This window comes from Cyprinodon tularosa, unplaced genomic scaffold (genome assembly GCF_016077235.1).
Source record: "Cyprinodon tularosa strain WSP-4 unplaced genomic scaffold, ASM1607723v1 ctg51, whole genome shotgun sequence".
In the NCBI taxonomy this organism is placed as follows: Eukaryota; Metazoa; Chordata; class Actinopteri; order Cyprinodontiformes; family Cyprinodontidae; genus Cyprinodon; species Cyprinodon tularosa.
Genome location: NW_024039241.1, coordinates 751,488 through 779,107, shown reverse-complemented (window position 1 = coordinate 779,107; position 27,620 = coordinate 751,488). Strand labels below are relative to the sequence as shown.

At 36.3% G+C, this 27,620-nt stretch overlaps 1 protein-coding gene across 3 annotated transcripts in view; it reads right to left on the bottom strand.

Annotated features, from left to right (window-relative positions):
- The window catches only part of esamb (endothelial cell adhesion molecule b), a 104,930-nt gene that overhangs the window by 8,400 nt on the left and 68,910 nt on the right, over nt 1–27,620 (bottom strand). Inside the window, exons 1-5 of one of the 3 annotated variants that reach the window (XM_038303365.1) lie at nt 17,062–17,279; nt 15,518–15,663; nt 10,360–10,561; nt 9,818–9,973; nt 5,922–5,966 (exon numbers count right to left, since the gene is read on the bottom strand). In XM_038303365.1, the coding sequence (XP_038159293.1) occupies nt 5,922–5,966; nt 9,818–9,973; nt 10,360–10,561; nt 15,518–15,643 (529 nt within the window). In that variant the 5' untranslated portion in view covers nt 15,644–15,663; nt 17,062–17,279. Of the gene's footprint in view, nt 1–5,921; nt 5,967–9,817; nt 9,974–10,359; nt 10,562–15,517; nt 15,664–17,061; nt 17,280–27,620 lie in introns of those variants that run through there. The other 2 variants (XM_038303363.1, XM_038303364.1) reach the window with 2 other exon arrangements.

Below are 27,620 nucleotides of genomic sequence, written 5' to 3'. Positions count from 1 at the left end.
GCCTTACTTTGAACGGCCGCTTCACACTGATGTCGAGCGGTTGAAGTTCCTTTGTCAGACCTCCCGGGATAACGGCGAGCACAGCGTTCATTTGATTCACCTTTTTTTTCAAATCGGCTGTGAGATGGGCACGCAGCGATGGTGATGCGTGGAAAAAACCACCTGGTCTCCTCACATACACCTGCCTTTCATCATCTCCCCAGCCCGTTTCATTTGCGTTAATATCATATGTCATCAGAGCGCTGTGTCTGTCTCGCTGTCAGCTCCCAGATCAGCTTCTCTGATTGGTTGATGCGGCGCGTCCAGCAGCAAAACTTCAATTTTTCCATCTCAAGCAGCAGCAGCGCGTTGGCGGTGCGTCAGATGCTTAAACGCTCCCGACGTGCTGCACCTGCAGCTCAAAACGCGCTGCAGGACCTTTTGCTGCACCTATACGCGCGTCAACCATTGACTTTGCATGTAAACTCGCTGCTTCTGCTGCACCTGCTGGGTCCGGTTCACACCGATGTCGAGCGGTTGAACAGCGAGCACAGGGTTAATTTGTTTCCCCATGTTTTTCACATCAGCTGTGAGATGGGCACGCATGGAGTTACATATTAACAGCGATGGTGATGAGTGGAAAAAAACACCTGGTCTCCTTACATTCAGCCACTCTTTCATCATCTCCTCATTGAGGTGGTCTCAAAAGTCGCAGTTACAACACACATAAGGCGCACCGCACCATAGGGCGCACCGCACATTTTGAGGAAAAAAAAAGACGTTTAAGTGCGCCTTATAGTCGTGAAAATACGGTATTTAAAATATTGCTGCACAGCTGTTGCTGAATGATGTAGCGGTAGCTCCAAAAAGATTCCGAAAGCTTGAACAGAGCAAAGAATCCAGCAGTGCGCCCAAACATAGATGGAGCCCCATCAGTTGAGATAGATGTCATTATGTCTCCAGATTCCTCTTCATGCTTTAGAGTCCCTGGTAACAACCTAGCAACCGTGGCAAACCATGCCCAGCAATCAGCATGCATAAAAAAAAAGGTTCCCTGCATACTTTTTATTTTTCATTTTATTATTATGAAAATACACATTGGCCTCTCGTGATCAATGATTTGATTAGTGTTTTTTAAAACTTTTTTCTTGTCATAGCCATAAATAGGTCCACATTGTAAAACTTCTCGCGATTGACTGAAACTCCGCCCACGATCGACTGGTGGACCGCGATCGACTGGTTGGGCACCCCTGGTTTAAAGTATATGGAACTGTTGGTTAATAAAATATGTTATGTCAGTAGTTCTCATACCCAATGTTGTTGACTATTCTTCTCTGAGTATTATCACTTGATCAAACCTTTTATTCCATCCATCCATCCATCCATCCATCCATCCATCCATCCATCCATCCATCCATCCATCCATCCATCCATCCATCCATCCATCCATCCATCCATCCATCCATCCATCCATCCATCCCATTCATGGCGAGGTTGTAGAGGCAGCAGTCTAACCAGAGATGCCCAGGATCCCAAGGCGACACCAGACCAGCTCAGAAACATAGTCCCTCCAACGTGTCCTTGGCCTTCCACGAGGTTCCAGGCCTTTCAATAGGACAGGCCTGGAGCACCTCCTGAGGGAGGCTATCAGGAGGCATCTGAAACAGATTCCCGAGCCACCACAGCTTGCTCATTTCAACATGGAGGAGCAACCACTCTACACTGAGCTTATCCTCCTGGGTAACTGGGCCTCTCACCCAAATATCAAATATATTTATATCATTCCATGCAACAAAATAATTATTAAAAATATGCATTACTCGGGCTGATATCGTACCAGGTCAATACCAGTATCATTCTGTTCTTTAAGTTGCAATATTGGGATTGCATCAGAAATGAAAAAGTTGTATCAGAACATCCATACTTTCCACTTGCTAAAATTGTTTTAATGAGCAGAGCTGAAAATCTGAATTCTTGTTTCTAAGCTAAATGTCTGACATACCAAGTCCAATTTTAGTAGCAAATTCAGAGTAGGCCTAAACACTGTACAGCTGAACCAATTTAGACCTCAAACATCAGATAATAAGTTGAACACACCTACTATTTTTATTTGAAACAATTATTATCTTGTTATATGGCATTTATTAAGTTTTTGGATTTGCAAAAAAAGTACAATCTTTCTTTTAAATGAGCACAAATAAAATAGAGTTTACATAACATGAGAAAAGTACTCCAAAAAACAAAGACAAAATAAAAAGAACCTGTGCTAGAAAAAAATGCTTAAGGATTAAAGTCAATCTTATTACTCTTGAGATTGAATAAAACAGTGATCTTTATCTTTGAGAATTCATTTAATTAAATGACATACTGTTGCTGTCTAAAATGATCTTCTCTTCACCGTATTTGCCCCGATATCAAGAAATGAAAAAAAAATAAATAAATAAAAATAAAAAAATCCAAGAGAATCCCTCATAAAAAAAAACAACTGGGTATGGACGTCCCCTGCACCTGTTTGAGCTGGATTATCTCATGTCACCATCTTGAAAACCAGCTGCAAAGAAATGAACTCTGTGCTGCCAGATTAGCAATAAGTCATCTGACTGCAGCAAGTTCGGGATTAACAGATTCTCTTCTGCTAGCAGGGGTTGTACTTCATATCAAGACATCAGAATCCTTGCTATCGCTGTGAGGTAAATGGGCTGCTATTTGTGACTTGTAATAGAAATAAATGCATTAACTGCATAACATGCATGAAAACAGCCACAGGACACTAAGAATTTATCTAACAAAACAGAAAAAAAAACGTATTGGTTAAAATTTACTAATCATGTTTTTCTACGTCTGTGTATTATGATGTTTTTCAACTTTTTACAACATATGGGAGCAACTTTGAAATATTTTACTAATTATTCTAATAGAAAAAGACAAATAAAAAGCACTTAGAAATAGCAGGCCACTCATTTGTGACCACACAGCAGGATACTGCAATGCACTTCATTTTGGTGTGGATAGTGACATGCCTGGTGCAAAATGCTGCTGCACATCTTTTTATTTAACAAACAGGACATTTGAGTGTGTGTTTGAGTTTACTTAATTGGCTGCCCAACTATTTAAGATTTTTTTATTCGGTTTTTCATCTGTTTTATCAGCCCTATCTGCCATCTTGCACCTTAGCTGAGCTTTGACACCTACTCTTGTTAAAAAATGATGTGAAATACTGGGCTTATATGAACCATCATTTACCTGGGGGTCCTAACCTTAGCTTTAAAAGACCTTCACCTCAGAGCCAAATTCGACACAACATACACTATATTGCCAAAAGTATTTGCTCACCCATCCAAATTATTGGAATCAGGTGTTCCAATCACTTCCATGGCCACAGGTGTATAAATTCAAGCACCTAGGCATGCAGACTGTTTTTACAAACATTTGTGAAAGAATGGGTCGCTCTCAGGAGCTCAGTGAATTCCAGCGTGGAACTGTGATAGGATGCCACCTGTGCAACAAATCCAGTCGTGAAATTTCCTTGCTCCTAAATATTCCACAGTCAACTGTCAGCTGTATTATAAGAAAATGGAAGTGTTTGGGAACGACAGCAACTCAGCCACGAAGTGGTAGGCCACGTAAACTGACGGAGCGGGGTCAGCGGATGCTGACGCGCATAGTGCGAAGAGGTCGCCAACTTTCTGCAGAGTCAATCACTACAGACCTCCAAACTTCATGTGGCCTTCAGATTAGCTCAAGAACAGTGCGCAGAGAGCTTCATGGAATGGGTTTCCATGGTCGAGCAGCTGCATCCAAGCCATACATCACCAAGTGCAATGCAAAGCGTCGGATGCGGTGGTGTAAAGCACGCCGCCACTGGACTCTAGAGCAGTGGAGACGCGTTCTCTGGAGTGACGAATCGCGCTTCTCCATCTGGCAATCTGATGGACGGGTCTGGGTTTGGCGGTTGCCAGGAGAACGGTACTTGTCTGACTGCATTGTGCCAAGTGTAAAGTTTGTTGGAGGGGGGATTATGGTGTGGGGTTGTTTTTCAGGAGCTGGGCTTGGCCCCTTAGTTCCAGTGAAAGGAACTCTGAATGCTTCAGCATCCCAAGACATTTTGGACAATTCCATGCTCCCAACTTTGTGGGAACAGTTTGGAGCTGGCCCCTTCCTCTTCCAACATGACTGTGCACCAGTGCACAAAGCAAGGTCCATAAAGACATGGATGACAGAGTCTGGTGTGGATGAACTTGACTGGCCTGCACAGAGTCCTGACCTCAACCCGATAGAACACCTTTGGGATGAATTAGAGCGGAGACTGAGAGCCAGGCCTTCTCGTCCAACATCAGTGTGCGACCTCACAAATGCGCTTCTGGAAGAATGGTCAAAAATTCCCATAAACACACTCCTAAACCTTGTGGACAGCCTTCCCAGAAGAGTTGAAGCTGTTCTAGCTGCAAAGGGTGGACCGACGTCATATTGAACCCTATGGATTAGGAACGGGATGTCACTTAAGCTCATATGTGAGTCAAGGCAGGTGAGCAAATACTTTTGGCAATATAGTGTAGATATGGGTGTGTACCACATAGCAATTAAAGGAGATCTCATAATTTCTAAAAAACAAAGCCGACAGAAAGCAGGTGCAGTCTGAAAAGAAGGGGGCCTATAACGGAGTCTTGCAGGACACCACACAAGGAACAGAAGGATGTATGGTTTCTGAGGTAGACACTAGAGGTTAATGACCGGAACCAATCTAGAACTTTACAATTACCTTGAAGAATATATTGTTAAATACTTTAAAATCTTTTTAAATCTTTAAATCCAAAGCGTAAAACTGAAGTGAAGTTTTACTTTCTTTGAAAGAAACTGTAGTTTAGATTGTCCCGTAAAAGCAAGAGTGAGTTTGATAATTGATGCATAATCTCATTATGCCATCAAATGCTGTTAAAACCTATAAATAAACCAACTCATTTAGATCAGGCAGGTTGCAGCAGGAAAACGCCCAAAACATGGAGGACAGTGAGACCCAAAGACCATGAATGACTATCACTGATTCAGATTGTCTTCACTGCAGACTATTCTCTGAACAGTGAAACTGATATTAAATATATATATTTCAAAAGATTTTTGGAAAACACACAGCTTAAACTACTGGAGGACAGAAATAATAAAAAAATTCAACAGTTCAAGTTCGCATGATCATAAGACAAACAAGCGGACCAAGTCAATCAAGCTCAAAGCGTGATTTATACATAAATATTAAAGGACTTTGCCCATAGCTGTCCATAAGTAATTACCTATACATATATCTTTAGATGGCAATACAAATAAGAACAAAAACGATGTGCAGACATAGTTTTGATTGTTTAAACACTGATTTTAAACTGTCATGTCATAGAATAACCGTATAAAAGGGAATATTTACTAAGACAACTCACTGATAACAGACAAGGCAAGAAACGGAGCTTGTAATAGAACTGGATCTATACAACACTGAATAAAAAGAAGACTAGTGAAAAACATGCAGCACATGACAATCAGTCGAAATAACTCAAATCAAACTCAAACAGCGTTTCACACTATGCTATATTTTTAGTACTTTCTTTAACAGAAATAGAAAATAATATTAATATAAATTATAATCCCATAAACATAAAGCTGATCTATATTAATAATCTACTTAAAAGCAACAGATTAATAGGTGAATCTAAAAATACATGTGTAATGCAAAGATTTAAAGGACAAATATCACCCATTGTATAAAAACACAAATAAAAGTATTGCTTCAAATTTGTTTTATGTATATACTGAAATTGAATTCTTACATTTTGAATGGATGTTTTTGTTTCCCTTTAAATCTTAACATTAAGATGCCAGGAACAGTCAGAAAATAAAACCCGTCTCAGGGAATGAGGTGAATGTGGGAGGGAGAATGTATGATTGAAAACCCTTACCCATGAACCCAAGGACAAGCATGGGCTGGGGGCAGGCTCTCCATTCTGGGATGTTATGCAGAAGGAAAGATGGTAAACAGGGAGAGAAAAAGAGCAAGCATGAATGAGACAATGAGGATGGGGAAGAAAAGCAGCAAAGTAATGGGAAAAGGGGTGAAAGAGGGAAATAAGGTATAAACTGAAATCCAACCTCTGCCTGTTAAAGGGGTTGTTCGAGTAATAACATAAAGCTTGTTAAATGGGATCAGCAAGAAATCATGAGTATGAAATGATCATCAGACAGAGAAAGAGATAAAATGCCAAAAAAAAAACTAGATAAAAAGAAGAGATGGAAGAGAAAGTTCAGGAATCAGATAATTTGGCATCAACACAGATAAACTCGACCGCTGAAAATGCAGACTTGTGTGATGCAACTGTGTGTGTGTGTATACGGCACCACTAAAACCTGGGCTAATGGACAATCAGAGGGAGTAGTTTTCCTCTCATGAGTCTGGGACCTTTTAGCAATAAAGAGATGAAGGCCAGGGATCAAAGCAGTTAAGTCAATATGCAATCAAGCAGCCCAAGTCTAGTTGTTGAGAAACAGATGGCGTTTTCTCTGCAACGTTCATCTAATAATAAGCATCCATAAAATCTGTGGTATAATGCATGGCATGCAAAAGACGGGGAAACTGCGTGCTTCCATCTGCAGAAAGAGGATTTCACGGTGCATGCTGTGTAGAATTGAGAAAGTATCTGTGAGGTATGTCTTATCTTTGCAGGAGTTTATTGCTGTGGTTTGTATAAAATGTGAGGAAATCAACAAGATAAGGTAAAGCTATGGTTAAGTGTCAAAAATGTTTAAAGGACTATATAAAAAAAGAGGTTAAAAAAGGTTTGGTTTTTTTGAAATAGTAAATCTTTAATAGAAGTTGCATGGTGGACCACTATGTGTCAAAATCACCTAAAATCGATGACCTAAATATATGATGTGCTCACTGAATGCAGGCTTGGTTTATTGGACAATGAAAAGTGTTCGTAGCTCTTGAACCTTTTCACATTTGATCACATTATAGCTACAAGCTTCAAGACTGTCCTCAGGAATTTATATTAAAGATCATCACAAAGTAGCACTTAACTATAAAATGAAAGGAAAAAGGAACTTCATATTGATTACGTTTTCAATAACTGTAAAAACCTTTGAAGATATGTCAACCGGCTTTACACACCTGGACTCGCATATCTGCTCATCAAAAAACAGCTTAAACTCAATCAGGTTTGATGGAGAGCACTTTTAAAGTGTTTTTTTTCCCACAGCTTTTCCAATGGATTTAGGTCAACCTTTGTTTGGGCAGTTGAATTTTTTTTTGATCTACTCCATAATGGTTGAAACAATTGGATTAATGATAAATTGCTTATTGAGAAAGCTGTCAACCAATTTAGTCAATAAATAACAGTAAACCAGAGTATATTGACACTAAAATACGACATTTGCTGAAAGAACGATTAGGAGCAGTCAGAACTACACAAAATATGTATATTGCACATTTAGGTTGTAGTAGTTCTGTACAGTAAAAGTAGTTCTGCTGCTTGTTTTTTTTTTTTTTTTTTTTTTGCTGGAAGGGGAACCTTATCACCCTATTTACATTGTCTATAGTGTTTTTTTGTTTGTTTTTTTATGTTTTCCCTGTATCTCAAGACAGATTGCATCCAAATTATTTGCCAAAGCAAATAGACCAACATTCTCTTCCATGACAAGCGACAAACAGAAGCAATAATGTAATTTTTGGCGTTCTTTTAACAATGGTTACCCTTATTTAAAGCATAAATTTGTCAAGGCCTGACAACACATTTTATTTAGGGGTATCAAAGTGATGGGGTGTGAATGCAAATGCATGCCAAACGTTTTAGATTTATGCAACTGAAAATATGTTGTTAATTTTTTTTAAAGATGTATTTTTCGTTCATTTCATAATTATAAACAGTAATAAGCATCCCAGTTAATTAAGTTGAAGTCTGTGGTTGTAAACTGGGAAAATGTGGAAATGTTAAATGTGTATAAATAATCTTTTAGGGTACGGTAGGCTTGCAAGAACCTAAAGGGTCTAGGATTTACCCAACAGCATCTCTTATCATTTCTGTAATTGGAATAGACATTGAGCACTGAGTGAAAAAAATAACATCTTTCCTCTACATGTCTGGTAGAACAGACATGAGGTTTTAATTATTTTGCAGTTGATGCTGTGCATGATTTATGGAAAATAGTAATGCCTCGCACAAATGGCACAATGTTAATATTTCAGAGACGTCAGAGAATTTCCCAAATCATCTTTCCCTTGTTCGCTTATATCTTATTAATTTGAGGCAACCTGTCTTCATTGTGAAGGATTAAATCAGAATGAAAGCAACATAAAAACCTCTCATCATGCAAAAATAAAGTGATTTGAAGTTTGGAAAAATACCCCAAAGAAAAATGATCAAATAATTGTATTTTTTTTACATTTACAAAAATCCTGTTTGTAATGGGTTAAGCTGTGCTTTTGTCATGTTTAAAGCGACTCAGTTCTTTGTTAAATGAAGGACCATAAATAACAGTGGGGCACTGAGCATAGATCTGAGAATAGATCCATATTTTCTTAACTCTAATTAAATTACTTTTTAGTTGTTTTCCTCATAAAAGGAAATGAGAACATATTAACTGTAATTAAATAACACTATCTTCATCTGTCTAACAAAACAAAACCAAGAACTAAACGGGAGGATAATAGATTGACAGACTGAAATCTAATAGGACAGTCAGGTGCTAAAATAATACCTCTGTTTCTGGGTTAATGAGCGCCCCATCGCAAATCCTTGACTGTTGCTGTGTTTGTTTTAGCTAAGTAAAAACTATTTCTCAAGATTTAAAGGATGTACAAAAACTATAATAGTCTTTGATTAAAAAAAAAAACAAATGAAAAACTAAAAATGCACTTTCTAGAGACTGATTTATACTCAGTAACCAGGTCGTCTGCGTGTGTCGCAGTGAATGCAAACTGTGCTTCTGCCCCCTCCCCTCTCACAAATTGTAGCTGACCAAAGACAGTGCCACAGACAGGAGGCCTATGATTGGTCAAATCTACATCCATAGATGTAGATGCGTATTTCCTGTTTGGTACCGTACTGGCTTCTTTTGTTTGAATGACCGCAATTGCGGAAAATGACAATTATTGTCCTGGGACCCTTTTTCCACCTGGATCCCCGCTCTTTTTCGCCCTCATGGCCCTCCGTTTTTGCACAAACTTTCCCCGACTTCCTCACCGCCTTGGCTGTATATAGACCCAGAGCTAGTTCGTGATTGTCTCTCTTGCATTGTGGCGTGGAATAATGAAGCGCAGACCACGCTTCAATATTGGGCATAAATCAACAATGACAAGCTCACTGCGACACACTGCTGCAGGAGTATAACCAGCCCTTAAGGAGTAAGGTATGGATCGTTAGGGTCTTTTCTATGATGGATGCAACACTTTTCATATTGTTTGTCATATTAAATTCCAGTAAAATACATCAAGGTATTTGTTTCTTCATAAGAATCAATTTTCCAGGGGTAGAAATACATGGAATAGAATAGCATACAGAAAATGATTCTTTTAGCATGCAAAATGCAAAAATTCCTTTGTGTGTTTTTTGGTTTCTAAATACAAAAACAGGAACAAAAACTTTGGAATTAAACAAATTTAGCCAAAGATTAAACTGTTTTTTTTAAATCAAATAATAATTAGTCTGATTAAAACTATACACAAAATATTTTATATGATCAGGCTTTCTGTAAGCTTCACAAAAGTGGGATTTCACAATGGGCACTGAAAACTAAAACATTCACGTTGGGAAAGTCATGAGTGTCCACTTTGAGTATAAATCCATTTAGACATACTCACTTTGCATTGGGGAAAAAAAGACCTCGGATGAGGGCGCGGCTCTGGTCCATTTGTACTGAGGGGCGGGTTTTCCCTGGCTGGACTTGCAGCTTAGTGTCACGTTGCCTTTCACCACCGGGTTTCCCATCATGCTGCAGAGAGGTGGCGAGGGAGGGACTGGAAACCGACATATGGGTTTATTACAACATATAACACATGTAAGATGAGAAAATACATGCATGACTCTTTCCTGAACATGCACATTTATTTTAATCTGCCGAGGGTGATGAAGAGATTTCTTAGGGCAGTGGCCAGATTGCATAAAAATAAGTAGATATTAGAACCCCCCCCCCACCCGGCTTCTCTCTGCTTCTGGAAGATGACATAATTCTCTCAGAGCTTACTGAATCCCTTAACAGCAGATGAGTTTTATTCCTCATGTTTCTTTTAGCAGGCTGCCTCAATCCAAAATCTCTCAGAATGTGTTCCCTTTACCAAAAGTGACAAAACTATGAGTGCTTATTCCATCTAAAGGTTACAGTTCCAACAACCATCCTGGTTACCTTTGACGTTCAGCCGCAGCTCTCCAGAAATGCCGTGACCTCCGGGGACAATGACGTGGCAGAAGTACAGGCCGGAGTCGGTTTCCTGGGTGTTGTTGATGTAGATGGAGAGGTTGGCTGAAGGCATGGTCACGCTGAAGCCTACTCTGTTGGTGAACTCGTTTTGTCCATGTCCGACTTTACCTGAGCTAAAGTTAATTACCTGCACAAAGAAAAAAGTATTAGCCTGTTAATAATGGGAAAAAATTTATTTCTCTTTGTTTCAGAGGGATTCAGGAAGAAGCAGCTATTTTGTTCTCACATTTTACTGCTTATTTGCACCAAATGCACAAAGCAGATAGAAACTAAAATATGAGCAACCTGCACATTATTTTTTCAGATGCAGAGGAGATAAAAATGGATAAAGAAAATGCTTTTCGTGTTATTGTTAATTTGATTAACAGAGAACTCCGACATCTAAATGTAGGAATCATGTTGCATTTCTGATTCAAATATGTGATACTGCAGATTGCAAAATAAGGCATTCCTTTAAAATTATTTCAACTTATAAATTTATTACATAATCTATGCAACTACAGAACAAAGGTAAAAACTTTAAAAAAGGGAACACCATGATTGCCATGCATAACCCTGATGCTGTTTTTATGTATTAGGAATCTGTTAATTGAACTCTAGGTATAAGTTATTATACCGAGCTTTATACCTATTGATCATTATAAAATAAAGTTATATACACCAAGTGTCCTGCCTGGTAGTGTTTAGATTCTTTATTTAAGCTTGAATAGAATATAAGCATGGGGCATGGTGAGCCGACTTAAACAGATGTTTATAGCATCTGCTGCCAGTACCACAGAACCATCAGAAAGATGGAAAGCAACAATGAATGCAACTACCTATAGAACCTGATTATCACAATTTTCTTGTGGTAAAGAGAGGGTGTGGTTTAAGATCAACTGATTTGATAATTGATAAATAATTGATAAATAAACCAATCTACAATAACTCTTAACACAAACAGGAACGCAGCATCAAGGTAAAAATATTTGAATTCAATTAAAAAAAAGTTATAGGCTAAAACAATTTTTTGGTGAGTGCATTGTTGATGAGCGCTGACTTAAATCTGATCTCATCTTCTGGATTTTAGTTGCTGTGACAGAACTCCCCCCTCCTATCCTTTTTTTTTCAATCAATCAATCAATCAATCAATCAATAAATCAATCAATCAATCAAGCGAGCTCTCTCATTTGTACTCCAATTTTAAATTTCAGTTGATTTAGATTTTAAATTAAACTGATTTGAGTTCCTTTATATAACGCCAATTCACAACACATACCATCTCCAGGTTTTTTTTATAGAGACAATTCAGTCAGATTATAGACCCAAAGTTCTCTAAGGAAAACCAGCTGATTGCATCGACTCATTGACTTTGAAGGAAACACTTCTCCCGATGAGCATGTGGTGAGAGTAGATATTTGCTCTCATTGTTTCACAGAATCTACAGCAATTGTTCACACCCAGCATGTATGCAACGACTGCGGAGAGGAAAAACTCCTTTCAACAGGAAGAAACCTCCCGCAGAACCATCATCTACAATCAAAGGTGTTGATGGAGACAAACAGGAACAGGCCAGATGAAGCTACTATGGTGGGATAAATCATACTTTAGTTTAAAGTCTAAAGACTTTGGTTCTTAGTCTATAGAGCGGAAAGAAAACAGCATAGATAACACTACAATAGGTATTGATAAAGGTGTCTTTTCATGCATCCATCAACTCCACAGCTTTAGCTCCAGCTTCACCAATATTCATACTGTATATCGGGCATTGTTCCAGTCTGCTCCCGCTTAGAATAATATTTTTTGGTGTTGAGTAAAGACAAAGCTAATATGATGGACAGGATGGTATCCTATTCTTTCATGTATGAGTTGTTTATAAAGCTAAAACTAGCTTTATTTCACTAAGGCTATAAACACTTATATACCGTTAATGTTAGCATGTTTTCTTATATGCTCATTATATTTTAATTACTAAATGATCACCAATAGTCATTTAATGGGAATCATTATGTCTACTTGCTGCTAGCTCACCGAAAGAGGCTAAAGAATGAATAAACTAAAGGTTATCGTTTCCTGATTAAGCAAATAGTTTAATAAAACTTTATTTGGCCAAGTGATTTTTTTATTCACCTCTTTGTGCATTAGTTTGAAACCATTCCAGTTGATCTAAATTAGTTAAAAGCTATTTTGACCACATTCCAAATTCTTTAAGATAAACTTTGGTTCTAAAACACAAAACCCATGTTAAACTGATGTATTGCATCATTTCATCATGGTTTTAATCCATGTTTTTCCTTCCTCTTTTTACATAGTAGCTTAGTTTAATAGGGTTTTACTAGTTTTAGTCAATAGTTTTTTACTGAAATAATTTTGAATTGGAGCTGAACAGGTGTCAAGTAACGCAGTACAAATACTTTGTTACTGTACTTAAGTACACTTTATAGGTATCTACACTTTACTCCATTACTTATTTTTCTTACTACTGCTGACTTCTACTCATTACATTTTCACACAAGTATCTGTACTTTTTTTCCTTACATTTTTAAAACAAACATTACTCATTACTCATTACTCTTGGCTTCAGTTTCAATGTTTATAAATATTTATTTCACATCATGTTTGCATCATGCAGATCATTGGCGCCATCCACATCTAGTGAAAACTAGTGTTGGATGAGTCATATAACTCAAACACTCATTGGTTAGCTAAAGGAAATCATCAGAAGCAAGCAGGTGTTCTTCAAACTGCAAACGTAAATTGTCTATGCCATGCTACAATGTTGGATTGAGAAAAAGATGTAGAAATGTCTGAAAGGTCGGACGCAGATGAGAGCGTATCGGGAGTTGGAGACGGAGACCAACAAGACCTCCCTCATTCTTGGCCCTATCTCTAAGAATTTTTCGAAAAAGTTGAAAAATTGAGCTTTTTCGACTATTCATATAGTGGCACCTGTCTGTTTTTTTTTTAAGGTTACTTTATACTTTTATACTTTAAGTAGTTTTTGAAGCACATACTTTTTCACTTTTACTTGAATAAAGAGTTCAAGTTGATACATTAACTTTTACCAGAGTGTTTTTAAACTGCAGTAGCTATACTTCTACTTAAGTAACAAAAGTGTGTACTTTTGACACCACTGGAGCGGAATAATATTTGATAATAGCTTTTTATATTTTGAAGGGAAGCTGTGGTGAAGGTATTACATGTATGTGCAGAAATATCTGTTAGACCATGATTTAAGCTGGATTCACACTTTCATTTGTTATTCTAGCACACAGGCGGTAGGGCCTGTGTTCATAAACAACAGACAACAGTCCAAATATTATCTGATTAAATAACATATTTACCAACCCACCACGGTTGGGCAATAAATATCTTAAAACTTGTAAAAGATAGAGTGAAGAGATCTGCCCCTTTATTAATACCAGATATAGTATTTTCTTCAGAACTGAGGCCAATGTAAATAATAATATTGAAGTGATGCATCCCTAAAAACAAAGAGACATTCTGTTATGAAGCAGTTTTAAGGGTTGTTCTTTCTGTGTTTCTTAGGGAATATATAGCATGCTCAAAGTCAATAATACTGAGCACCTGCCACTCAAATATACTCGTATCCCTTTGTTATCATCACAATCTTTAAATTATTTAGATGTTATTTTGCGATTTCAATACAACGCCAAGTTTTAATATGAGGATGGGGTGTTCAGAGTGATATCATCATCAGCATATTTTACAATACAAATTGTGTTTGAAAAAAAAACTGCTTCAAAACTTTGTCCCTGAACTGTACTGAGTGTTTCAAGGTCTTCATGATGCTTTCTGTTCACTGATGCTCTCCATTAAACCATCAACGCCACCTTAAAACAGCTGCATTTTCTCTAAGACAGGAAATAATATTCTCATCAGGCAAACTCATGGAGGCAATTGATCAACATAAATGTCATTGAAGTCATATCAGAGTAAAAACGGCTGAATCCAAATGCAGGTCATACCTCTCAGCATCTTTATATTTAAAAATGCTGAAAATCATCACGTCACTGAGAACATCACTTTGTGTTGTTCTATCGCAATATTCCAATAAACAGAGAAACAAATTATAAAGAAATTCAGAAGACATATTCTTATATAATTTAGCAAATCAAGATGTGCAGATTAACAACAGAGGACAACCTAACATGAAGATAATCCTGATATATACAGATGGAAAATGTTAAAATCTTGGCTGATTTGCTGTCAGAGATAAGCTCAAAGGCGTCACACGCTGAAATTGTTTAGATTATATTAATCGCTTGTGCAGATATGTATCTGACAGAGATCACATGGAAGCAGGGCAGCAAAATGTGAGAAAGTGTCATTTTTCCTTAACATCATCTATTCTTAGCTCTCTACTTATGTCTTATATTAATCATTAGCTGTGAAGTTTAATATGATCCTAAACTCAGGAGATCACAGACAGAAAATGCACTATGCAAAAAAACTACACATTTTGTTTGACTTTAATTTAAAGTTGAGCAGACCTCAAGCAAACATCCATCTGACAGGGAATCATCAACGTATACAAACAAATCTGTTATGTTGTGTTTTCATCCAAGGATTTTAAGTTCACTGAACTCTGCTATAGTACTACAGGATCAAATAAAAAGCTGCACTTTATGGTAATTCTTTCAAAGTAACTTCTCTATTTAATCATCAGTGGTTTGAATAGGGTCATACTACGGGTGCAGCAGGTAGACTGGAAGAACACCAAGATGTAAAAAATAAATAAAAATAATGATGAATATTTATTGATACACAGAGCTCAGATGATAACTTGGAGATTATTAAAACACAAGGAAACAATGCCATTGAAATATGTTTTCAGAATATTTTTTTATTTAAACTTATTTAAACTAAAAGTATTATCTAAAATAAATATTGACCCTTTGAATGTGTGAGCAAACTGAAAATGTTTTCTTTCTTAAATCTGATGCTTGAAAACCAACTCTTGAAATCTACATCCAGGATATTACAATTATGTTTTTGTGAACAAAACTAACATGTCATTTTTTTCAAGTTTAGACATCAGATATCTAACAGATGCTTTCACTGTTCCAGCTGAGCTTCTTACCTGCTTGGAGTCATTCCCTGTAAAGTGCCAAATGACTGTATTCTGGGAGATATCTGAGCTGGGGCTGTACCAGGCCTGTAAGACCACCATCTGGCCTTTCACCACCTCAATCTCCCTGCTGGGCATCTCCACCTTCCTGGTGTCACCTGGAACAATAACACAAGAGGAAACATGAGGTTAATAAGGAGTTCATTGTTTTTTTCACCTAAAAAGATACAGAAAAATTCACCAAAGGTGAATCAATATTTGGGGCAGTAAAATAATTTCATTTATCATGTTCAACTACAAACACAGGTTTAGAACATGTTCATTTTTAGGAAGTGTGACATTTTTAAAAATTCATATTTGTCTTAAGGTGATCTTTAAATAACTAAACTTGTCCTAATTTGCTTGATATTTTGGTGCTTGGAAAAAATGTATGAATGAATATAGTGTTCAGAATGGCTCAACCAGATGATAATACCTAAAGAATAATCTCAGGAGAAAATTCCCTTTTATTTACCTTCTGGACTATGGATACTTAGAAATTAAAACATAAAATGAGTAATCAGAGAATAAACTGATTATCATAAAAAAACCAAGTTAAATCTTAAATCTTACTCAGACTAAACATAAATGATTGCAGCTAACTTCCTGTACTGTTCTAACATTGCCTGTTACTGTACAGTTGATGGTCAGCTGGCTAAAAGACAAATGATGTTATTTGAACAGACAGACCAGATACGACACCTTATGGAGCTCTACATATCCCTCTTATTAATATAACAGTTTTCAAATTGCAAGATGAATGCAGATATGTGCATTTAGCAGATGAATGCAGGCTGATCACTTAACAGATAGTTCAGCTATTTAATCAGCTAATAGCTTGTTTTTCTCATATTACTCTGGAATAAAAGATAGAAAAATAGCGTAAAATTGATTTGGATAGATATTTATAGCTTCAATGTGCGTTGAAACTCAACAATTGTAATGTATTAATATGTAATTATGCATCAAGCCCAAAAAAAAAAAAAAAAACCTTATCAGCAGATGGGATATTTGTTGGGATATTGGTTTGAATAAAACAAAAGCTTGGTGATTATTAAGTCATGCAGAAATTAATATCAAGTCATGTTATAAAAATAAAAAAAATCCACACTGCTTTATAAAAGAATAAAATCAACTGTGTGTTTCTTTTACTATTATTTAAAAGGGACACAAAAAGTATGAAGAAAAGGTTGAAACTTAATTTAGAATTTTTTTTTATATTATTAATGTGATAAAATGTAAAACTGATCACAATACAGTCAAAAAGAATAAATGCATATATACCTTAAAATATTTTTAGGGGTATATATAGGATGCATTGTCAAAAAAAGGCACAAACACCCCATAAAAAGGAAAAGGATCTCTATGTTAGTTTTATAAAGACCAGAAAAAAGAAAGAGAAAAAAACAGATACTTTGTGCAATAACTGTTTGCGATCATCACAGCTACAGTAAAAACACCCGAACAACAATTGGAAGTTATAAATACAAGATCTGAGAGGAGGCTTTTAGACTCACAGGGTGCCCAGTCACCAGAACCCGACAACTGAAGCTGGATCAGCTGATCCCAGCAGCCGATTTCTATCTGTGTCTCCAGTTTGAATTTCGGTTCAAAAACTGCAGCGGGAAAATGAAGTCAGAACTCCAGCTGTCCCTAAAAGTCTTCCAGTTGCAGAGAGGGAAACTGAGAAATGTGTGCCTAATGTGCTCAGACAGGATCATGGGCAGACCACAGATGAAAGAGAGCGAGTGGAGCAGACCCCCTGCTGAGATCGCCACATCTGCTCAGATAGACACGCCTCCTTTCCTTTTTTTCTTGAATGAGAAGAGACAGGAGGGCTGATGTTTATATGCGTAGATCCTTTTAAAATCATTTCTGTCTCTAATTTAATCTTCAATTAATATATGATATCTAGTATTAGTCTTTAAGTTTCTTTTAGTCACAACGTACAATCTAAAAAGCTGTTCTCAGAGTGACCAGATACCGCTTTACTTTACAAATTAGGGTTGGTCAAGTGTTTAATTATCCAAATCCATTTAACATGAGATTCTTTTCTTGATACACCTTAAACTTAAGCAATTATAGCGAAAAGCTTTAAACTAACCTGGTCATGAAAAAGGATTATGTTTGTTTTATAAACAAGGACTCTTAAAGAATTCCTAAAAATTATAGTCTTAGTTAGATTATAGCAAAATTAGATTGAATATTCCAAAAAAAGCATGAGTAGAGGATTACTTATGCTTTTCAAAATACGTTTTTTAAGCTACTCTGCAAAATAAAAGTCTTAACCTTTCAAAGAGGATAATAATAAAGGAGGAGATTTGAATGGAACATAACCAGTCGTGTCAAAGAGATTAAGGATGTTGTTGAAAAATAAAGCTCAGAGATATTCTTTGCAAAAAAAAGTATAAAAAATTAAATAGAGGCCTTTAATGTAAAAAGAGAAAGCAAACAAATTAATGGTATTTGCTTATACATAAAAAGAGGATTAAAAATAAAATTTTAAAATAATTCTTCAAAAAAAATCTTTCAAAATAAAGTATAATCAAATTCAACCTTTCTCATTGTGGAATTTACTGCACATAAGTAAGTAAGCTAAAGATGTAAAAAAGAAGAAATTCTCATCACCTTTCATCATAAAAATCAAAGATCATTTTCAAAATTAAAAGCTTATTGAAAAATGAAACTAGGTATCATAAGTTTATCTAACCAGCCATTACAAAGCTATTGTGATGGTCTTTTAAAATAAGGCTTACAGTCTCATCAAAATATAATTTTGTTTGTTTTCGTCATAGTTTAGCAGTAATATTTCATATCATTTAAGGCTTTAATGCCTGATGCTCAAGTATGTTGGATGTAGATGAAGTGCTGCTTCTCACGCTGGATGATATGGACCAAACTCCAGGATCAATCATCATTTCTGCAGGAGTCTTTCTAACTTCCGTAATTATATTTTAAAGTGAGATTATCAATCAATCTGTGTGTTTTTTTTTACATTCATTCACAACAGAAAACCTTATGACACTACAACCCATTCTATATTTAACTCCCACTTTAAATGTAGCTCAACCCAAACAAAAATTGTGATCTCAGAACTACTTTTACCTCATGTAAAGATCAGATGTGACCCAGGTCTGTTTCTTCTTGGCCTCCCCTCAAAATCAGTCACTCTGACACAATCACACTTTAAGCTTTGTGACAAATTATTGCTGCTGGGCAGAAGATGCATTTTAATTAATTGGATTAAGAATACGCCACCAACTGTCACACAGTGGTACAGGGAAATATTTAGGGTCCTCCCTCATGAAAGGATTTGTGCGGTTCTTAAGGGTAATGAAAAACATTTTCTTGATATGTGGTCTCCTGTGCTTAGCTATCTACCTAAAGAGTTGACACAACTGGTGATGAGAGGTCAGAATTCTATGAAGTGGAAGGTCTCACCAGGTCTTAACTAAAGGACACCCTCCCTTCGTATCACTAGGCATTTTTCTTTTCCTTTCTCTTACCACCACCGCTAGGTATGTTTGTGTTATCAGGCCTTAAACATGTCTATTGGATACATGATATTACATAAATGTAACACTGTGCGCTGGCTTCCCCCCTTTGTTTTTTTTTTTGTTTGTTTTTTTTTTTTGTTTGTTTGTTTTTCTTTGCATACCGATGTAAGACTATAAGCAGTACATTGTATGATCTATTGTTTTTATTTGTGAAAACATAAAACTAATAAAAAATGTTTGGAAAAAAAAAAAAGAACTACTTTTACCAATTTTTATGCATAAAATCTAAATAATGTGAGGTAAGTGGTACTGTAATGTATGGCAACATCTTAGGGAGCTTTAATCTAATTTATAGATTTATGTCTAAATCTCAAAACTTTGTAATTATTTTTACATACACAAACATCTTTTCCTATGCAGAAAATCATTTTTTTTAATGAATATAATTTTTAAAGGTAACTTTTTTTAAACCACAGAACTTAAAGTTACCTGCTGCTAACCTCCTGCGTTCACCAGCAGATCAGTTAAAAGTATCTTTAGTTTATGTGAAGTTTCGAGGAACAGAAAAGGTCAATGGCTGAAAAATAACACCACTCTCTCTACTGAGGCTAAAGTAGGGAACCTGTTATCAATTATTTTAGGATTCAATTAATTTGTGCTTTTTTTATATAATATTTTTTCTAAAAGATATCTGTTAAGGTACGGTAAGTAATATACTGCAGTAAATATTTGTTCAAGTTAAGTGTTCAGAAATTAAATTTAATTGTTTTTGTATTGAAAGCGTCAAGCATATCTAGAGAAAGATATGCTTTTGCATTTCAGATATTCATCTTATTGTAAATTGTTTGCATTGTTATAAAGTTTTGTATTTATTACTGCACAGAATGAGATATTCTTTTAGCAAAAGGCATATTTTAGATTCTGTATACTCTACTTAATGATTCTTCAATTACAATAAATAAGTTGATGATTCAGTTGTTTATTGGTTTATATGATCAGTCCGTTTAATTGTTTCAGCCCTTAACTTCATTTGGCAGTATACCAATCAGTTCTCACTCAGACCAATCGTTATATACCTGTGTCCAGTGGACAGAGATACAGAGCATAAAAGCAACTTTTACTTTATCACTTTGCACTTTCCTGTGCTATCATTGTGTTGCAGCAATATTCGGCACAAGTTGCATTAATAAACAGACCTGATAGTGATTGTGTTTATGGTGGCTGCAAAACATATATCAATCTCTAAGAGGTAAAATCAAAAGCAACATCAAAGCCTAAAGCTACCTTTAGTGCCTTAAAAAGCACAAACATACATTTTTTATTCTATTTTTTCATAAAAGAAGCAGAAATATAATAACCTGTTTGTATTTTCTTGTGGAGCAATGCAGAGCAAATAGCAAAGTGCAAGAATAATGAGTCATTGGAGTAAATAATTTTTAGAAAATAAAAAAAAAATCCCAGAGAGGTATGATTTGCTTCTGCCTTGCAGCAAGAAGGTTCTGGGTTTGATTCCTGGCCCGGGGTCTTTCTGCATGGAGTTTGGATGTTCTCCCTGTGCATGCATTGGTTCTCTCCAGGTACTCCGGCTTCCTCCCAAAGTCGCAAAACATGACTGTTATGTTAATTGGTTTCTCTAAATTCTCCTTAGGTTTGTGAATGATTGTTTGCCTCTGTGTTGCCCTGCGAAAGACTGGCGACCTGTCCAGGGTGTACCCCGCCTCTCCCCCATTAACAGCTGGAGATAGGCAGCAACACCCCCAGCAGGGACAAGTGTGATGGAACATGGATGGATGGACAACCATAATACATTATAGAAAGCTAAAAGCAGTCAGCCGAAGCCCCTCTGACAAAGCTGCAGAGATCCTCAGCTCTCCTGAAAGTGTCTTTTGATTGACACCAATTAATTGTCCTCTCCAACAATCTGACCTGACAAAGGATGGGGAAGACCACTTTGTTTTAAGGTTATGAATAGCCAAAAAATAAGACTGCAATTTCCTATCCCAAATAACCCTAAGGCTAAACCATGGTGTTCACAGCATCATTATGTGGGTATGCTTTTATTCAGTACAGACAAGTTAACTGGGTTGATAAAAGACTGGAGACTGGAGCAGCGGTTTGCCTTCCAGCAGGACATTGATCAGACAGAGCTACAATTCAAAGGTTTAGATAAAAGCATAATGAGGTTTTCAGATGCTTTATATCCATTCTTACCAAGCTGGAGCTTTTTTGTGTAAAAAAATGATCTCTAAGCACATAAAGCTAATTTAAAAAAAAAAACAACATGTAGGAATTTGCTTACATTTTACATCTATGCATTATAGGTCTGTCTATCTTAAAACTTGTATATAATACACACCATGCTGTGATCTTAACTTTTTTTTTCCACCACGCAGATCAATTAGTCTAAACTTCAACAAGTACAGTAAAGTAGAGAATAAACATCTGCTTATAATCCCTTCATTATCAGTCTAAACTGGGAGTCCGAAACATTTTCCTGTTTTATATTTTTATGGCTTTATATTATGCGTGCTCCTTTCAAAGCTGTCAGGAAAGGAAGCCATTGACGTGTCGTGTATGCATAAAATAAACATCTTTATCATCATTGTCTTGTTAGATGGATGCTGATTAATAATGCACTGCTGCCTAAGGTACAGATGAATCTTCTATATTCAGATTTTCGACACAAATCCTGACGGTGCTCTGGTTTTGTTTTCCTCTCTGATTGACCTTATTCCTGAGCTGAAACACAAACTAATGCCTGAGCTGTTGCAGCAACCCTGAGGATGTCATCACGTTTTGAATGCAATGTGCAATGACTAATATGCATTTTGTAGATGTAGCTCAATCATAAAGGATCAGGGTTTTATCTTTACGTTTGTGTACCTTCTGCAGGAAATCACTGGGATGCACGCATGTGGTCTGAATGATACCTCTGATGAAGTAGGATAATGCCCTGCGGTGCCCTCACTCCACACCGTTCTTGTGTATCTTTGAGGCTTATCCCCGCAAGTGTGTCATCCAATTGTTTATTAAATGAGGAAAAATCTTCACTAATCCAGAGCTCTTTCTATCCGGGTTGCAAATATGTGAGGGTGCGTATGTGTGTTTATGAAAAAAAAATATTATTAAAGATGTGGAATTAAAAACAACTTGAATCCTGCAGAGATAAAATAAAATAACATACCAGAGGATGATGTTATGATACTATGCTGCCTCATTCAGCTCTGTCCTAATTATACTTTGCTGCAGGCTAGAATTTAGTCTGGCCACGCTTAACATGTGCTAATAGGATTCCTTTCATCAGAATAAACACTTTTTTCCAATTCTTTTTAATTTAGCTGCAGGGCATCATTGCTATGAGATTTGGGTCTGCAAAAGAATTTCAAATAACAGGGTCAAAACTTGACAAATCTTTATCGAGTCTGTTATGCTTGTCTGAGCTTAAACTGAGTTTACAAACCAATGCTTCTGCTGTAGTATTCCATGCCACCTGCAGGGGGAGCCAGATTACCATGACAAGTGAATTATCTGGTTATGGGATTAAAATCCATCAGCTGAGCAGTAAATGTCAAAAATTAAGAGTCACAAATGTATGGAAGACATTTATGTGATCTCTGTAGTAAAATTATGACATTATAAATAATAAATTATTATTTATTATTAATAAAAGTTAGGAGGAATCAGAAATTTACAAAATGGATCCGGTTTAAAAAGGAAATCCACACAATTCACATTCATGCTAAACGCTTCTGCCATGTTCCGATCAAATGAAGGATAAAAAAAAGAGTTAGCCTCTCTCAAAGCCCTCAGGGAGTCATGTAGGCCTCGGTGAAGATAAACTGATCCTCTTTAACCAGCCGCACTCTATCTCCCAGAGTAATCTCTGCTTCCACCCATGTCTTTCCCTCATGTGAGTCGCCCTCTGGAGCGTAAGCTTTGGCTAAGGTTCACATACACTCTCTATTTACCAGCACCCTTTCATTCTCCTACTGATACAAACAGCTGTTTCCCTGGAAATGATCTGACAATCTTAATTAAAAAAGGCAAACCCTGCAATCAAAGCAGTTTTCATATATCAAACATTTTGTAGGAATAATAAATGTTAATTTAATGCCAAGCACATTTGTTGAACAACTTTAAACAGGGGAAATAAAAAAAGTTGTATCTGCTTTTTTAAAAACTCATCGGTATAACAATTATTGTCAATGCCTTAAAATAAAATGATTTCACCTTTGACACACATGATTGAAACAAAGAGAGGGAAAGAGGGATCTCTGACCATTTTTTTTCTAAAATCCCTACATAATCTCTTCTCAAAAGTAAACTTACTGATTAGAATTTGTAAAACCAAGCTAGTTCTGTGTCAGAGCAAAATATACTTCCTAAAAGCAGAATAAGATATTGTTAGATGCATGAAAGAACTGCCTTTAGTCAGTCAGCAAATGTTGCAGCTTATGTAACCTTTTACCTAAAGAGATCAGAAAAGCATGATAGAAAAAAACTATGGGAAACTAGTAATGATCTCAATGCTACATCCAAATGAACAAAGTAACAAACTAGTCACATTCGTATGTGGACCCTTGAATAAAAAAGAGGTAAGAAAAGGGGTAATTTATTATCCTTTTATTCTTTTTTCCCCTAAAACTAATGAAACGTGACTTTTAAAGCAATTTTATACACGAAACACCAGGTTATCACTCCTTTAATTTGCCATTAGCTTTGCTCGCAAGTAATGAGTGAATATGATTAAATGGATTTGTGCCTGGATTTGTTGCAGACCTTCATCTTATATGGAATTTATGTATTCCGTTGGTCAAGAAGGGTGATTTTGGACTTGGTGAATCCTTTTTAGTTTCATTCAGCCGTTTGATTTCATTTACCATCTTGCTGATAGTATCTAATAAAAACATACCTCTCTATTCTATCTATCTATCTATCTATCTATCTATCTATCTATCTATCTATCTATCTATCTATCTATCTATCTATCTAGTTTTTGTCCAGAATAAAAGAGAAACACAAAACATTTCTTTGACAATCATAAATACTTCATGTTAATTTTTTGATTAAAAAAAATAGATAAAAGAAAATTAATAAAGGATATGCAAAATAATAAATATCAATGCTAATTTCTTCCTTGATTTGACCAATAGAAAATCAAATAAATAAAAAAAATATATAAAATTAGAAATGCTGCTTAAAGGTATCGTGGAGGATGTTCTATTTCTGGGTGGATTATTAAAATAAGTGGTCCTCCTAATTGTCAGTCATCTTTGTGATATGTTTACGTAAGGCCGTCCTACGTGCTCGCCCCCATTTTCACGTACCGGTGGCGAGTCTGACATAGTGGAAAATTTGCAAATCTTCTTTTGGAAATAAGCTTGCATTTACGATACAACAGTAACTTTTAAACTGAGCATGCACAGGAGAAATGGGCTCATGCATGCTCTTGCACACGTCTATTCGGCGTCGCCTCTCGGGAGCGGATACGGGCGGGTCTTTTCATAAATTCATGAAAATCTTTCACTATATCTTTAATTTGCATTAATTCTGCCATATAGAAATGCACGCTTAAGGCACACTCACCAAAATCCTCCATATTAACAAAAAGAAATGCATCTTTGTTCCAACTTTTAGAAGGTGCCCTGCGTGTAAAAATAAGAAACACACTCAATTTTAACTGTATTTTCTTTTTCAAAGAGGTCTACAAAACAATTCACATTGTAAATACTCTCCAATTTGTTTGTTTTTTGTTTTTTGAGAAAATTTTACAAGTTCCATTTCTAAAACCTGTTTTTTTTTTTTTTGCCTGGAAATATAATGAGGGCATTATTTGCACCTTTGCTTTTGCAAAACAATATCTTTTTCTTCATAAATTAAAACCCTTAAAGGTTGAACTTTTTTGCAGCCTTATTGTTTTTCTTTATTGCTTTGCATGTTGCTTCATCTCTATTAAATCCTACAGTTAACAGCATTCAAATCGGTTATTTCTCACAGCATCATCGTTTTTAGAGGGAAAACAGCACTGCTATTGCATGCTGAATAGTGTATATACTTGGTTATTTGCAGTCTTGTTGTCTCAGTGGAATGAACAGCTGGTGGGTTAGATGTGGCAATAATTTTCCCGCCAGCTGTTTCTAATCAGTCTGAGTTTTGAGATTCAACAGAAATCTTAACCTACTATAATCAAAGATTTAGAAACGTCATATCACCGCCGCTCTCATGTCTTTTACTGGAATATGTTTAAAAGCATGTTGCTTAGACATTTGCTGACACATTATTAAACAGGCTTTGCATTTTCAGCCCCTGGTGTTGGGCCAGGTTTAAACTAAGTGAGTGATTCTCTGGAGCACTAATGGTTGAGAATGTCACTATCCAAATACGTATCAAGGTGCAGTAGAGAACCCATATGTTGCATAAGTCCTATAGTAGGCTCTGAATGATCACTGACCTGACCTCCTTCCCAAGCCAAACCCTGCAAGCTCATATTATGGAATGCTGCCAAGACTTGTTAACAGTCATCCATGCTTCCAACACATAAAAATGCTTCACACTAACAACTGCATTCACTTTACAGCCTATTATAATTTCTCTTGGCCCAAAATGTGAGTGACTTGTATTTGTTATATCCAGTAATCATTCAGTCAATGAAGCAAATCAGAGAATTCGTTAGTAAATATCTCCTATCAGCTGTTTTACATAATGTTTTCTAGATCGATAACTAAAGATGGACATCAAAGCTGAAAAAAAAATTTTTTTCTCAAGCCTTCACATTAAGAGTAGCCTGTTAATAAGAGGAATGGAGTTAAAGTTAAGAAACTTGAAGTGATTTAAAAACAAGGGGCCTTTAACCCTGTAATGCCAAATGTATCGTATTTGATACATACAGTTTCTAAAATGTTTTGCGTCTGACACCTTTTGCATAATTTAATGGTAAAAACTTTGATCAAAATTCTATTGTACATAATCAGATATACCTGATAACAGAGGGCAGAAGACTACACAAAAAATAATCTTGACTTATCGCATAGTCATAAATTATTAATATCAAAAATGTATTTCTGTTTTTTCTTTTTATATATTTTGATAAAAGGCTAAATAAGGACTTCAAACCAAAAAAAAGTAATTTTCTGTTTTGTTTTATTCTTGGATCGGGCTTTAAAGGGTTAAAGATGATCCATGCACAGTCTAGTGTAAGCATCTAATGTAGGGTGACCAAACGTCCGTATTTCCCAGGACATGTTCGTATTTCACGTCCTGTCCCGGGCGTCCCGGGTTTTTTTTAGAAAGTGAGGAAATGTCCTGTTTTTTTAAATTACCTTCATTGGACCATTAAATTTACAGACGCTAGGGCACTGCGCACGACGCTGCGTGTGACATAACCCCTGAGCCGCGCCAGTGCGGGCAGCCCTGTTCTTAATCAGAATATAGATTGCGTGGCTGTCAGTACGCCAACAACATGCAAAGGCACAAATGTGTGTTTACCAACGATTTACAAAAGAGTTTCCCCGCTTTCGGACCGGATCGAGACAAATGGGAGGCCTTGTGCACAGTGTGCAAAGCAGGCACATATGTCTCGGTGTCCAATGGAGGTGCAAGGGATCTGAAAAGCCACCTGGACTCCTAAAGTCAAGATATTCTATTGATATGTTTGTTTGTTTTTGGTACATTTTGAGTTATTTTTGTTACAAAAGAGGTATTTTTTGTTAATTAGCTCATTTGTTTATTTTTTCCAATAACCTACAGAACAGACATTATTTCGTTCATTGCTGAGGCTGAGTATCATCATATTGGGAGTTGAGAGTTATTGTTAACTTTTATTGTTAAGTGAGGGATGTTTAGATGAGACATTATTTCTATCATTGTGCTATTCATTCATTACAGGAATTGTTAAGCATTTTTAATAAATACATTTTGAATAAAATTATCATTTGTTATTGGAGTTATTGCTGTTGACTTTTACTGAAAAGCATTTTTAATAAATCAGCTGTTAATATCATGTTATTGTAGGATTACCTAGGCCTATGCATGGGAACAGAGATCCCCCGCCGCCGCCCCCCCCCGCTCCAAGGTGTCCTGGTTTTTCAAAATGAAAATATGGTCACCCTAATCTAATGCACCTTTGTTCATTCACTAATAAAGTTTACAATTTCTACAGTTTTTATGCGAAGGGCTATTTACTGTACCCTTAAACAAACTTCTTTCTGCTACTAAACTGTATAAATAGATTTCTTTTTGTGAGGGACTTTATTACAGCAGAAAACTAATAAATAAATAAATCAGCATTAATTATAATAATGAGGTCAAAAGAGCTATTTTATCAGCATAGTATGGGTATTGCCAAATTTAGGTACTTGGATCGATGCCTTCCATCACATAAGGTTTAAAAGGGGTTACGGTATTTGCTATTGGCTCAGTCAGAGATGCGATTTAACTTAGGGAAACTGGTGTTAGCAGCTCTACCCAGGTGGCTGCTCTCTGCTGACTCGCACCTCCTACACATGGTAGTTCACTTAGAGCAGTGGTTTCCAACACTGTTCCTCAGGAACCACAGTCCTCTGTGTTTTAGGCGTTTCCTT